The following is a 13,375-nucleotide window of genomic DNA, read 5'->3' on the forward strand; positions in this document are numbered from 1 at the left end:
ATAATATGCTTCCTCTTCTTTAAAATCTGCCTTTCTAAACTACAATTTTACTACTTTTAATAACTTGATTTTTTGGTTTGCTTGACAACTGATGAATGACTGGATAATTAGTATTCACTTTAAAAAACCTATCCATGTCCCATGTGCTTAAAATAAAGATTGGATTTCAACAGGGATATTGGAATCATTTTGTTTGTTTTAGGCAAGGGCAAACGGATTAAAATCATGTGTAATTGTCCTCCGCATTCTGCGTGATTTGTGCAACAGAGTTCCCACATGGGCACCATTAAAAGGATGGGTAAGTACTTATGGTTAAAACCAAATTCTGTAGCTATAGTCAGATGAAATCCTGTAGAAATTACACGTTACTGTAAAATGGCTACAGTCTGAGTTAGATGCGCCTTACCTGTTTTTGTTCTAGAAAAAAATTGTACATCTTTTCAGATACTTTTTTACACATATAGCCTGTCTCCTCCTACCTCATCATATTCATGTTAACAGAGCCTGAGATAGTTTTTCTGACAAGAAGGTTCTATGCCTGTTAGAAGAGACTTCTTGCACTTTACTCTGTACTGATGGTTGATTACTGTTCACCTAGTGCCCCTGAAAGCCTCCTTGACTGACACATTTCTCTTTCAGGGCTACTTCCATTTAAAATAAAAATTACCTGATATGTCTTGTATATGGCTCCCATATCCTCTTTCTCTTTGAGTATAGACATTTAAAAATATGGTTGTTTTAGTAAGTAAAGTCAGGCAAACAGTACAGTTATTACAACTACAGGCATGGTTTATAATGTATCGTGCAAAAACTTACTTCATTTAGAAATTATTATGCTTGACCTAATCAATACCACAGTGAAGAACATTATAAAACAAATAAAGCTCTAATGGATCATTTTAGATTAATCAAGCAATTATTATTCTGACATAGTACATGCGTTTTTAGTTTATTAACTGTGGAGATTTGGTCCTTTGTTTATTCTAATTGTAGTACTTGGGGTAGGCTGTGTGAAGTCTTATTGTGGTTTGATGGCTTCCTAGGTTAAGTAGGAGATAAGTGGGCTGGGTTTAAACATTGATTAGTTATTAGCTATTACTAACTGATACATAAAGCTTGTTAAATCAACTAGATGACCACAGTTTCTTAAGTGATCCTTTCAGGGTAGCCCAAAATGAAGTTTTTGTAACAAAATGTCTTCTATGTTATCTCAAAAATGATTAATTTAAAAACTCTGGTGGGGTAAAAGTTGATAAATCAAGCAGGAAGAGTTAATTGGGCCCTAAATATTAAGTTGACTTTCACCTTTTTGGCCTCCATTGTAGATAGAAATGTCAGCTCACATTTAACTGGAATCCTTTTAACACTTGGTGCATGTACTAATTTGTAATTTAATATCTTCTAGCCACTAGAGCTTATATGTGAAAAGTCTATAGGTACTTGTAATAGACCTTTGGGCGCTGGGGAGGCCTTGAGACGAGTAATGGAGTGTTTGGCATCTGGAATACTACTTCCTGGTAAGGGTTTCAAACTCTGGAGGCAGAAGAATCAGAAAAATTTCATTTTAGTTTATTTTTCTAAATATGTGCTATATTTGTCCTCTGCACAGGAAAATGATGCGTAGGTGTTATTTTGCTTGGAATGTTAGCAACTAGAATGTTTGAATGTTGGGAACATGATATAAAACTCTCTTTCAATAACTGTAATTTTTGTTTTATATGTACTAACATAAAAGGTACTAATAAGATATTGTGTCTGCTATGAATTTGCTTTACCTAGAGTGCTGAATTTCAAATGTAGATGTTTGGTTAAAATGTATGAAGTTCGTTCTGTTTGCAGTCAGGTTTTTAATTTGGAAAAATTAAATTTGGTCTTATTTTATGTATGTAATCCCTTTAAAGATCTGGGATGGTTCATCATGCTGTTTCTAAATTCTCAGAGTAAGACCCAATTTTGTCGTTAGATGCAAGTGACTTCCAGTAAAATAAGGACATTTGAGTGTTAACATATTGAAAATGAGAGAGTGTCCTTTTTATTCCATTTAATTGAGCAGATTTTTAACCTAGTTCCTCAGCTATTTTTTTTTCTTTCCATTCTTTTCTCTCTTTTGTGTTAGTTCATGGAATTCTAAACTCAGTTCTAAATGGTTCTTGTGTTTTTCTTTTGCCCTTGCCAAAGGTGGTCCTGGTCTTCATGATCCTTGTGAGCGAGACCCAACAGATGCTTTGAGCTATATGACCATCCAGCAAAAGGAAGATATTACCCACAGTGCACAGGTAGAAGATGGGGCATGTCACAGTGATCTATTAGAGAGATATCATAACTTTATTTTCTGAAGTGTTCTATTTAAACACTTATTTCTTGTCTGTTACTAGGGTCTTTTGCCATCATAAGGAGAGCATTTAATGAATGTCTTTAAATGTCATAAGGGCTTTATGAATGGCCATTAAAATGTGAATAAACATAATCTTTTGTTCTTTAGCATGCACTCAGACTATCAGCCTTTGGCCAGATTTACAAAGTGCTGGAGATGGACCCCCTTCCATCTAGTAAACCTTTTCAGAAATATTCCTGGTCAGTTACTGATAAAGAAGGTGAGTGTTTTACTGGGGTTGGACGTGGGCAGTGGTGATGTTCATGGGATGCATTGCTTGTTAGAGCTAAGGGAGTGTTATTGTTAATGCAAGTCATGTATTGCTTTTCTTCCTGACTTTCTTTTCTTTTGTCCCATCAGTGACTTAGCTTGCTATCATTTATTCTTACTAGTGACAAACTCACTTAGCTATGTCGACCAGATTCCAAGCCACTTTACTGCATAGATTTAGGAACCACACTTTGAGAACCCCTGGTCGAAGAAGAAAAGCCGTAAGCTAGGAGGCAACGTTACCACTGTCACTGACCAGTTTGATCTTTGTCACGCTTGGAAGTGTTGTGTAACTAAGAAAGAGAAAGATATAGAGGAGGAGAAAAAAAGTATACTGAAAAATTCAGTACACTATTCCGTTTGACCTAATGTGTCTGAACTCAGGGTTTTGAACCTAATATGGCCTAGGTTCCAGCTAAAACCTCCACTAATTTACTAGCTTTCAGCCTTGAGCAACGGGTTCATCTCTCTCTCTCTGTAGTGTTATTACCTCCACTTTATTGTCTGATGTCAGATTAAAATGCCCAACTCAGTGCCTGGATTATATAGCAGATACTCAAATGTGAATCACTTATCACCTCATGGTGCCCCAATAGATGTTCCCTCCCCATCCCCCATCTCCTATTATACTAGAAAGTAGGATGTTGGCCACTAGTTGTTCTTCACTTGGGACCCAGCCCATCTCCCACAATGGGTATTCCTCTAATAATTTTTATAGGACAAAAGTAGTGTAATGGCCCAGTCTGTTTATTTAGACAGCAGAATTCCAGGGGTTAAACAACTTTTCAGGGAGAGTCCACAAAACCAAAACTGTTTCATAATAGCACCAAGGCTTTTTTTTTTTTTTTTTTTTTTTGTCTTTTCCATTCTTTGTCCCATAGTGTGCAGTTTTCCAGAGACTGCATGTGACACGTGATGGCATCATCTCTCTGATGTTTAATGGGATGTTTTTTGTATACTCTTGTATTAAAGTTGTTTTAATTTCTAATATGCTAAATATTGATAGGTATAACCCACAAAGCAAAGCTCTTAGAGTGCCCAGTAATTTTTTTTTAGATAAGGGGATCCTGAGACTAAAACTTTGAGAATCACTGCCTTATGCTGTAAACCCCTCAGAGGTAAGGAGTTCTCCAGGTCCTACTGTATAACTTAAAAACCAGTGCTCAAGGGTCACCTGGGTGGCTCAGTCAGTTAAGCATCTGACTCTTGACTGATTTCAGCTCAGGTCATGATCTCATGGTTTAGGAGATCAAGCCCTGTGAGCTAACGGTGTGGAGCCTGCTTGGGACTCTCTTGCCTCTCTGTCTCTGCCCCCTTACCCCTTCACGTGTGTGCTCTCTCTCTCTCTCTCAAAATAAATAAACATTAAGAGAAAACAAAACAAAACAACCAGTGCTCAGTATTTGTGCAATGAAAGACACCTTCCAGTGGGTGCTCACACAGCAGCAAAGAGTTTTTGAAAAGGATTCACATAGCCATGTGACATTAAGCACTGTCTGTGGATTGAATAGAACTTTCAAATATCTTTAGAGATTTTTGTGATTAGTATGGAAAATTTTGTTTGAATTACTGAATTCATAGCAGCTCTTTTGGTTTTGTATTTTTATCTTTCACTAGATAAGTAAAAGTGTATCTACTGCTATGTGACTTTGTTGGGTTTTTTTCTTTTTTAACTTTAAAGGTCTTTCTCATTAGTTTGGCAACTATTGGTCTGTCAATTTATAGCTTAAAATAGAACCAGACTGTCAAGTGTTTCCACTCAAGCACTATCAGTTACTAGCTGCATGAGCCTGGCAGTCACTTACCTGTCTGTGCCTTAGCTATAGGAGGAAGGGACGGTGGCCATTGCCTCCAGACCCTTATGGTCTTCTTCCTCATATCTTCATGTTTTTAGCACCTAGCTTCCTGGCATTGGCATTCACACTTTATTCTTATAATTCTTGGGGATTTCACGATGCACTCAAACGATTTTTTCCAAAATTCTGACTTCTCAATTCCTTGATTTCCTCTCCCACACATGTTTTGTCTTCTACCCTACCTGAGTTATCCATTCTGTGGACATACCCTAGACCTGTCTTCAATAACTGTACCCTCTCCATAATCTTATTTTCAAGAATCCTTCTTTCTAACTGCCTCTTATCATCGCTCTGGTACCCTTGCTCCAGTTATTGAGCCTCAACATTGATTCTGTTGCCTTCTCAGAGTCCTTCACCTTCCTGATGTTCTCTTCTGTCCCTTCTCTGCTTAGATTCAGTGGCCCATCATAATGATCACTCCCTAGCACATGCCTTCACTTCCTTGATCCTTTCTTCTTGGCACAGTTCTAACTGGGGAAATCCAACTCTGCTGGAACCAGGCTGTTGAACATCATTGGGGGAAAAATACAGTCACCTTGACTTTTTCCCTTTTAGGTCTATTGCAAATAGACCATTTGTGTATCTGGCAATCCTCCTGTAAGTTCTAGAGTTCTCCAGTTGTCCTAGATGACAGTTTTACACCTTTTCTCATTTCATACTTCCTCTTCCAACACCTCGCTCTCATCTGATGACTTTGTTTGTTCAAAGGACTCATGTACTTTGGATAAACTCCCTTGACTGTGGATAGACTGTCCAGACTCTTAAGACCAATCTTTCTGCTTGTCTACTTTATCCGATCCCCTTTGCCTACAAGTGGACGTTATTCCAATAATTCTCTCTTTTCTTACTAGCATCAACTCTTCCCGTTCTACTGGATCATTTTTATCAGTGTAAAAATTTGCTGTAATATCTCCCATTTGAAAGATGAAACCAGACTCCCTGATTCTGCAGCCCCCTCCAACAGGGTCTCGTTTTCTGTTCCCCTTTATGAGTACTTTTTAAAGGGTGGCCTATTCTTTTCCCCTTTTCTTCACTTTTAAAAGTTGTTTGTTTTTTTTTTTTTAATGTTTGTTTATTTTTGAGAGAGACAGAGACAGAGTGTGAGTGGGAGGGGCAGAGAGAGAGGGAGGCACAGAATCAGAGGCAGGCTCCAGGCTCTGAGCTGTCAGCACAGAGCCCGATGTGGGGCTCGAACTCATGGACCGTGAGATCATGACCTGAGCTGAAGTCAGGTGCCCAACTGACTGAGCCACCCATGCGCCCCATCTCCTTTTCTTCACTTTTAAAAAACTTATTCTAATCAGGCTTTTTTCCTCACCGCTCTACCAAAGTCTCTGTTGTCACCTTCATGTTACTATACTCAGCAGTTAGTTTTCAGTCCTCATCTTAGCTGAATTTTTAGCCACAGTTGACACAGATGAGCACTGTTTTTTCTCCCAAATTAATTTTGCTAGGATATTTCATGTATACATAAAGGTATAAAACATATACCACTTAAAAAATGATTAAAAAAACTATATACAGTCACCACCCTGGTTGAGAAACAGTATTGTTAGCTTCTCAGAAAACACCTATTTATCTCTCCACATCACCTCCTTGCCCCATGAACTAACCATTCCTGACTTTTCGATAGTCATTTCCTTGATTTTCTGTATAGCTTTCCCACCTGTATATGCTTTCATAAACAATTTGACATTGCCTATAACTTCATAGAAAGGGAAACAAACTGAATTCTGTGATTGACTTCTTTCTGTCCAGCATTGTTTGGGATAAGTTCATGTTGCTGCATATAGCTATGTTTGCTCATTTTAATAGCTACATAGTTTCCATTATGAATGTACTACAATTTACCCTTTGCTCATTTTAATAGCTACATAGTTTCCATTATGAATGTACTACAATTTACCCGTCTACTTTTGCAGGACATTTGAGGTCTTTTCATTTGTTGGCATCCACCTGCAGTGTTGCTGTGAGCATTTTTGTACATGCCTCCTGGGGTGTATATCCAGGAGTTACTGTAGGCTAGGATATGATCTAGTAAATGGTTATATATATCTGTTTACACTTTGACCAGCAGTGTATGAAAAGTTCCTGGTGCCCTGTATCCTCAACAGCATTTGTCATTGTCACATACTTTTTCTGACATGAAATACTACTTCTCATTTGATTTGTAGATCATTACTTTCTCTTGGTTCTTCTAGCCACACCGCCCTCTCCTCAGTTATGTTTGTTTTTCCCCACCTTCCTGGTTTCTGAATATTTAAGTGTCCCAGCGTACAGTCCTCAGACTATTTCGTCTCTTCATTTATACCCCCTCTTTAGGCAACCTCATCTAGTCCCTTGTCATGAAATATATGTATCTCTACTACCAGCCCTGACCACAGACCCAGATATCCGAAGTCCTCTTTGGTGTCTCCATGGGGAAGTCTAAGAGACACCTCAAACTTAAGATGTCTAAAACTCAAGTTCCTGTCCTTAACCCTGCTTCTGATCTCCTCTTGACATAGTTATCCCCATCCCAGTCGTTGGGAACTCTGTCCCTCTATGTACTCAAATCAGACACCTTCACCCTTGAGTCCTCTTTTTCTTTGACTCTGATCCTGACCATCAGCAAATCCTGTCTGTTTTACTCTCAAAGTATGTCCAGAATTGAGCTATTTGTTTAACTTCTTCACTGCCGTGTTCCTGACCTAACCTGTCATCATCTCTCACCCTGATTATTGAAGTTGTCTCTCCTATCTGGTCTTCCTATTTCTGCCCTTGTCCCCAGTGTCTGTTTTCGACAAAGCTGCGGTTCTTTCTTTCTTTCTTTCTTTTTTTTTTTTTTTTTTTTTCATTTCTTTTCTTTTTCTTAACTTTGTATCTGGAAATAATTACAGATTTCACAGAAAGTTGCAGAGATAGCACAGAGAGGTTGCATGTACCCTTCACCCAATTTCTCGCAGGTTACATCTTATGTGACTAAGTACACTATTAAAACCAAAAAACTGATATTGATACAACTTGTATTTGTTTTATGGCATTTTTATCACACGTGTTGATTTGTGTAACCAGCCTCACAATCAGGTTGCAGAACTATTTCACCACCACCAAGATCTCTCTCGTGTTGCTCCTTTGTAGCCACACCTACCCACTCCTCTCCTCTCAGCCATTCCCAAGCCCTGCAAACCATGTATTTTTCTCCATCTCTATGGTTTTGTCATTTCAAGGATTTTATGTATTCACTTATTTATTCAAAAAAATTTTTAAACGTTTATTTGGTTTTGAGAGACAGAGACAGAGTGCAAGTGAGGGAGGAGCAGAGAGAGAGAGAGAGACACAGAATCTGAAGCAGGCTCCAGGCTCTGAGCTGTCTGCACAGAGCCTGACGTGGGGCTCGAATTCAGGAAGCGCGAGATCATGACCTGAGCTGAAGTTGGACGCTTAACCGACTGAGCCACCCAGGCACCCCTCAAGAATTTTAAATAAATGAGTTATACTGTATATGATCTTTTGAGAGCCTCACCACCCCGTCCTCCCCCAGCATAATTCCATTGTGGTCCATCCAAGTTGTGGTGTGTGTCAGTGGTTAATTCCTTTTTACTGTGGAGTACTATTCTGTGGTATGGGTGAGCCAGAGTTTGTTGAGCTATGCACCTGTTGTAGGATACCTTGTTTGCTTTGGGCAAACAAATAAAGCTGCTGCAAGCAGTCTTGTGTAGGTTTTTGTGAGAAGTTCACAAAAATATAAATTTTTATTTGTTAGGTTGGCCAGCAACTTTCCTTTGTTGTAATGTTTTGTCAAGTTTTGGCTGTAACGTTATGCTGGCCTTATAAAGTAAGTTGGGAAGTATCCCCTCTTTTTCTGTTCCTTGGGAGAGTTTGTATAAGATTGATGTTTCTTAAATGTTCGGAAGAATTTATTAGCAAAGCCTTTTGGTCATGTGGTTGTCTTTGTGGGAAGGTTTTCAGTTATGGGTCTAATTTTCTTAATAGGCAAGGGACTATCATCTTCATGTCAGAATTTTGGTAAATTGTATTTTTCTAGGAACTTGTCCATTTTATCCAAATTTAGAAATAGTTTATAAGATCTTATTTTTTAATTGTCTGCAATATCTGTAGTGATGTCCTCTTGTATGCATTTTATGCTTCCTTTTTTTTCCTGATCACTGTCATTAGAGGTTTATCAGTTTTATGAGTCTTTTCCAAAAAATCAACTTTGGCTTTGTTGATCATCATCTGGTATATGCTTATATTCCAGTTCATTGATCTGTATTCTTATCCTTTGTTTTTCCTCACCACCTTCTTTGGGTTTAATTTGCTGCTGTTTTTTGGTTTGTTTGTTTAACTTTTTTAGATCACTGAATACATTATTGCTCTCTTTGGCCTCTTATTTTATCATGCATGCTATTAAGGCTGTAAATTTTTTGTTTTAAACCCAGATTTATATGCATTCCACTCTTTTGACATGAGTATTTTCATTCTCACTCAAACTATTTTTTATTTTTCCTTATTATCAGCTCTTTGACACAGGAGCCATTTAGATAGCATTGCTTCATTTCTAGAAAAATGAGGATTTTCGAGTTACCTCTTTATTGCCTATTGAGTGATCTGAGAACATGCTTTGTATGGTTTCTGTCCTTGGATAGTTCTTGAATCTTATTTTATGGCCCTGTACATGGTTTTTTGTAAGTGATTCATACTCTGAAAAAGTATGTACATTCTGCAGTTGGTGGTCAGAATGTTCTTTACATGTCAGGTCACAGTTGTTTATTGTGTTGTTCACATCTTTTATACCTGTACTGTAGTTTTTTGTTTTCTTCCTCTCTCTAGTGGATGGTCTATTTCTGCCTATAGGTCTGCCAGCTTTTAATTTATACTGTATTTTTCATTTCTAGAATTTTGGCTCTTTTATATGCAGATTTTCTGCCAGAAATTCTTCTTGTTGTCTTTTTTTTTTTTTTTTTACTTTTTTAAAGCATTCTGATCATTCTTTTTAATACAGTGTGTTTTTGAAAGCTCAATCATCTGCGTCCCTTTTGGGTCTGTTCACGTTGTCTGCTCCTTCTCTTGATTTTTAATCACAACATCTTGTCTTCCCATGTACCTAGTTATTATGAGTGCTGGAGACTGTAAAATGAACAGTTGTAGAGAATTTAAAACCTAGAGTAATGGTATCTTGGAGGATTTACATTTGTTTCTGAGAGCTGGCTAGTGGAATTGGCAGTCCTGGATCATTTCAATGCAGTCAAGGATTGAGATGATTTGAAGCTGGACTTTTTAGTCCATGTGAGATCCAGACTGTTTCTACTTTATTTACTTCCAGCGTATGACATAGTAGAGGCCCAGACCCCAGTGTGGGGGGTTCAATAGGTCTTTGCTGGGTGAGCTTCAGTTTTAGACCCCTGAGATCTGAGGGCCTGTTAAAAGTTACTCTGTCCAGTTCTTAGTGGTTTCTTATAGATTTGGTAGATGCCCCTAGGGGAAATGTGGCTTTAGGTGCAGGGTTTCCATTATCTCCCAGATCTTGACTCCACAGTTCATTAGTGCCCAGGAGTAGATCTTTTTTTCTACACTTTTGTCCAGCTTTTCTAATTGCTCTTGTCAGAAAAGCTTTTTGAATTTACTTTCTCATACTGGGTAGTGGAACATCTTTGTTGTATAAGTTCCTTTGGTGAATTAGTGGCAACTAGGGTTGTCAACTGTGGCCCTTCCTCATCTTCTACAATCATCCCCTTCTAGGCTACTCTACCCACTTAGGCCTTTATGCTGTTTCTTAGCGTGTCCCTATCTTCAAGACCTTTATTCTTGCTGTTTTCTTTGCCTGGGACTCTTCCCCATATTGCTGAATAGCTCACTCGTATTTTCTTCGGGTCTTCATCAGAGGGTCACCTTTTTGACCCCATCAGTGATACCTTTTTGACCTTGCTAATGAGCACCACATATGAAATAGCAACACCTCCACCCCCTCAAGCCTCTTATTTTTCTTCATTTTGCTGACGACCATAAGACGTGATTAGTTTCCATCATTATGCGTGTAAGTTCTTTGAGACAGTGTTTTGTTTCCATTACCTGTCCAGCACCTAAAGTAGTCCTGCACATAGAAAATGCTTAATATAATATTTGTTGCTGAGTGCATATAAGAATGAAATTATAATGAAGATAAAAGTACAGGCTTCATAGTGCTTGTGAGGATTAAATAAGTTAATACAATTAAGTGAAGCCATTTGCAACTAAAGTAAGTACAATACCAGGCATATGGTAAGCACTCACATAGTATTTCTCAAAATTGTTGCCTCGCAAGTGATCACTTCTCATTTCTAGATATGGCAGAGATTGAAAATGACTCGCTTTTTTTAAAGCACCACCCCTCCCCTTTTTTTTTTTTGCTTACATTAATATTATGATTAACCCCAGATTTTATAGCCTTGGGGCTGGGATGGCAGAATGAAGCTTAATCCATGGGACTCTATTCATGTAGCTGGAGGATTTAGAGAATAGATCTGTGCATTTAAACCAGCTTATGATTTCCAGGCAATCGGGATGCAGCTTTTAATGTAACTTAATGAGTGGGAGAGTGATTGAATAGACATCGTTCATTTTTAACTTTGATCTCGTAAGGACTCCATTCTGGGAGACTGGCACACTCTCAGTTTTAGGTAATGCAAGTGAAATACAATACTAAGCAGATATAAGCAAATATTATTTTCTGTTGAAGAGAACATCAAGATTTATTGACCTGAGTGGTAAGTATTGACTCAAGCAAATGCTGAAGTCAATGTTTACCGCAAGGGACAGTAAATCTTGATGATCAGAGAATATGTAGTTAATCTCAGAGTTTCATTAGAAGTATCTGGAAATCTTGTGGAATGAATCTCTTGAGTATAACTTTGCTTTTGGAAAAACCCAACAACCATCTTTTAAGTTGAAGACACAGAGTTCTTTAAAGTACTTGGACATATTGATGAGATTTTTTCCTGATTGTTTTTAACTTGGACAGCCGAGTTCCTGCCTTATGTCTGACAGTGTTATGAGCTAGCTTCTTTATCCAAGAAATTGATTGATATCAAGTTTAGTTAGATTTTGTTTATATTGTTTATATTATTTTGCATGATATTGTATATAAGTCTTAATGCACATAGTTTATAAGATAAAAGACAAGGAACAAATATCTTTAACATTTATAGTTTAGCAGAAATACAAGATCTCTATGTATGAAATAGGCAATGACACAAGGCTGCGTATGACACTTTATGTTTCTGATATCATAGAAATTATTTTAGAAAGTTGAGAGGAAAGTTGTTGAAAACTTAATGGAAAAGATGAACTGTAAAGAAATTCTTTTTTTTTTTTTAGTTTTAATTTTAATTCCAATTAGTTGATAAACCATTTTAGGTATACAGTATAGTGCTTAACAATTCTGCACATCACCTGGTGCTTGTCACAACAAGGGCACTCCTTAATACCCATTATATATTTAACTCAACCCCTCGCCCCATTCCCCCTCCTTTCTCGTAACCATCAGTTTGTTCTCTTTAACTAAGAGTCTGTTTCTTGATCTCTCTCTCTCTCTCTCTCTCTCTCTCTCTCTCTCTCCCTCCCTCCCTCCCTCCCTCCCCCCGCTTTGCTTATTTGTTTTGTTCACTAAATTCCACATTTGAGGGACACCTGCATGCCTCAGTCAGTTAAGCATCCGACTGTTTGATTTTGACTCAGGTCATGATCTCATGGTTCACGAGGTCGAGCCCCGTGTTGGGCTCTGTGCTGACAGCATGGAGCCTGCTTGGAATTCTCTCTCTTCCTCTCTCTCTCTGCCCCTCCTCTGTGCTCTCTTACTCTCTCAAAATAAATAAACTTAAAAGAAAAAAAATCCACATATGAATGAAATCATTTGGTATTTATCTTTCTCTGATTGACTTACTTTGCATAATAGTCTCTAGCTCCATCCATGTCATTGTAAATGGCAAGATTTCATTCTTTTTTATGGTTGAATATATATATAATATATATTTATATACACACAATGGAATATTACATATATATAATATAATACACACACACACCACATCTTCTTTATCCATTCATCTACTGATGGACTCTGGGCTGCTTCCATATTTTGGCTGTTGTAAATAACACTGCTATAAACATCAGGGTGTGTGTATCCCTTTGAATTAGTGTTTCTGTATTCTTTGGGTAAATACCTAGTAGTGCAATTGCTGGATCATAGGGTAGGTCTATATTTTTAACTTTTGGAGGAACCTCCATATTTTTCCACAGTGGTTACATTAGTTTGCCTTCTCACCAACAGTGCAAATGTTTCCTTTTTCTCCACATCCTCATCAACACTTGTTTCGTGTGTGTGTGTGTGTGTGTGTGTGTGTGTGTGTGTGTGTGTTTAATTAATTTAGAGAGAGCGAGCCAGGGAGAGGGACAGAGGGAGAGAGAGAATCTCAAGCAGGCTACATGCTCAGTGCAGAGCCCAATGTGAGGCTTGATCTTACAACCCTGGGATTATGACCTGAGCTGAACTCAAGACTTGTACACTCAACTGACTGAGCCACCTGTCTTGTGTTTTTTATTTTAGCCCTTCTGATAGGTGTGAGGTGATATCTCATTATGGTTTTGATTTGCATTTCCCTGATGATGAGTGATGTTGAGCATCTTTTATGTGTCTGTTGGCCATCTGTATGTCTTCTTTGGAGAAATGTCTTCTGCCTATTTTATTCTTTTTTTTTCTTTTCCTTCCCCCCTCTCCTCCTTTTAAAAATAATCCCTACACCAATGTGAGGCTCAAACTCACAACCCCAATATTGAGTTACACGCTCCACCCACTGAACCAACCAGGTGCCCCTGTCCATTTTTAAATTGGATTATTTGTTTTTTGGGTGTTGAGTTA

General features: G+C 38.0%; 1 protein-coding gene across 8 annotated transcripts in view; it reads left to right on the plus strand.

Annotated features, from left to right (window-relative positions):
* Positions 1-13,375, plus strand: part of STRBP (spermatid perinuclear RNA binding protein) — a 155,631-nt gene that overhangs the window by 100,282 nt on the left and 41,974 nt on the right. For 7 of the 8 annotated variants that reach the window (XR_008290955.1, XR_008290957.1, XR_008290956.1 and 4 more), the window contains exons 7-10: positions 203-298; positions 1,406-1,517; positions 2,179-2,276; positions 2,483-2,594. Coding sequence is in view for 5 of the 8 variants with exons in the window: in XM_053204656.1 (XP_053060631.1) it covers positions 203-298; positions 1,406-1,517; positions 2,179-2,276; positions 2,483-2,594 (418 nt within the window). In the remaining 3 variants the exon portion in view is untranslated. The remainder of the gene's footprint in view (positions 1-202; positions 299-1,405; positions 1,518-2,178; positions 2,277-2,482; positions 2,595-13,375) is intronic. The other variant, XM_027035057.2, reaches the window with a different exon arrangement.

The sequence above is a fragment of the Acinonyx jubatus genome, chromosome D4, assembly GCF_027475565.1.
Source record: "Acinonyx jubatus isolate Ajub_Pintada_27869175 chromosome D4, VMU_Ajub_asm_v1.0, whole genome shotgun sequence".
NCBI classification, from domain to species: Eukaryota; Metazoa; Chordata; class Mammalia; order Carnivora; family Felidae; genus Acinonyx; species Acinonyx jubatus.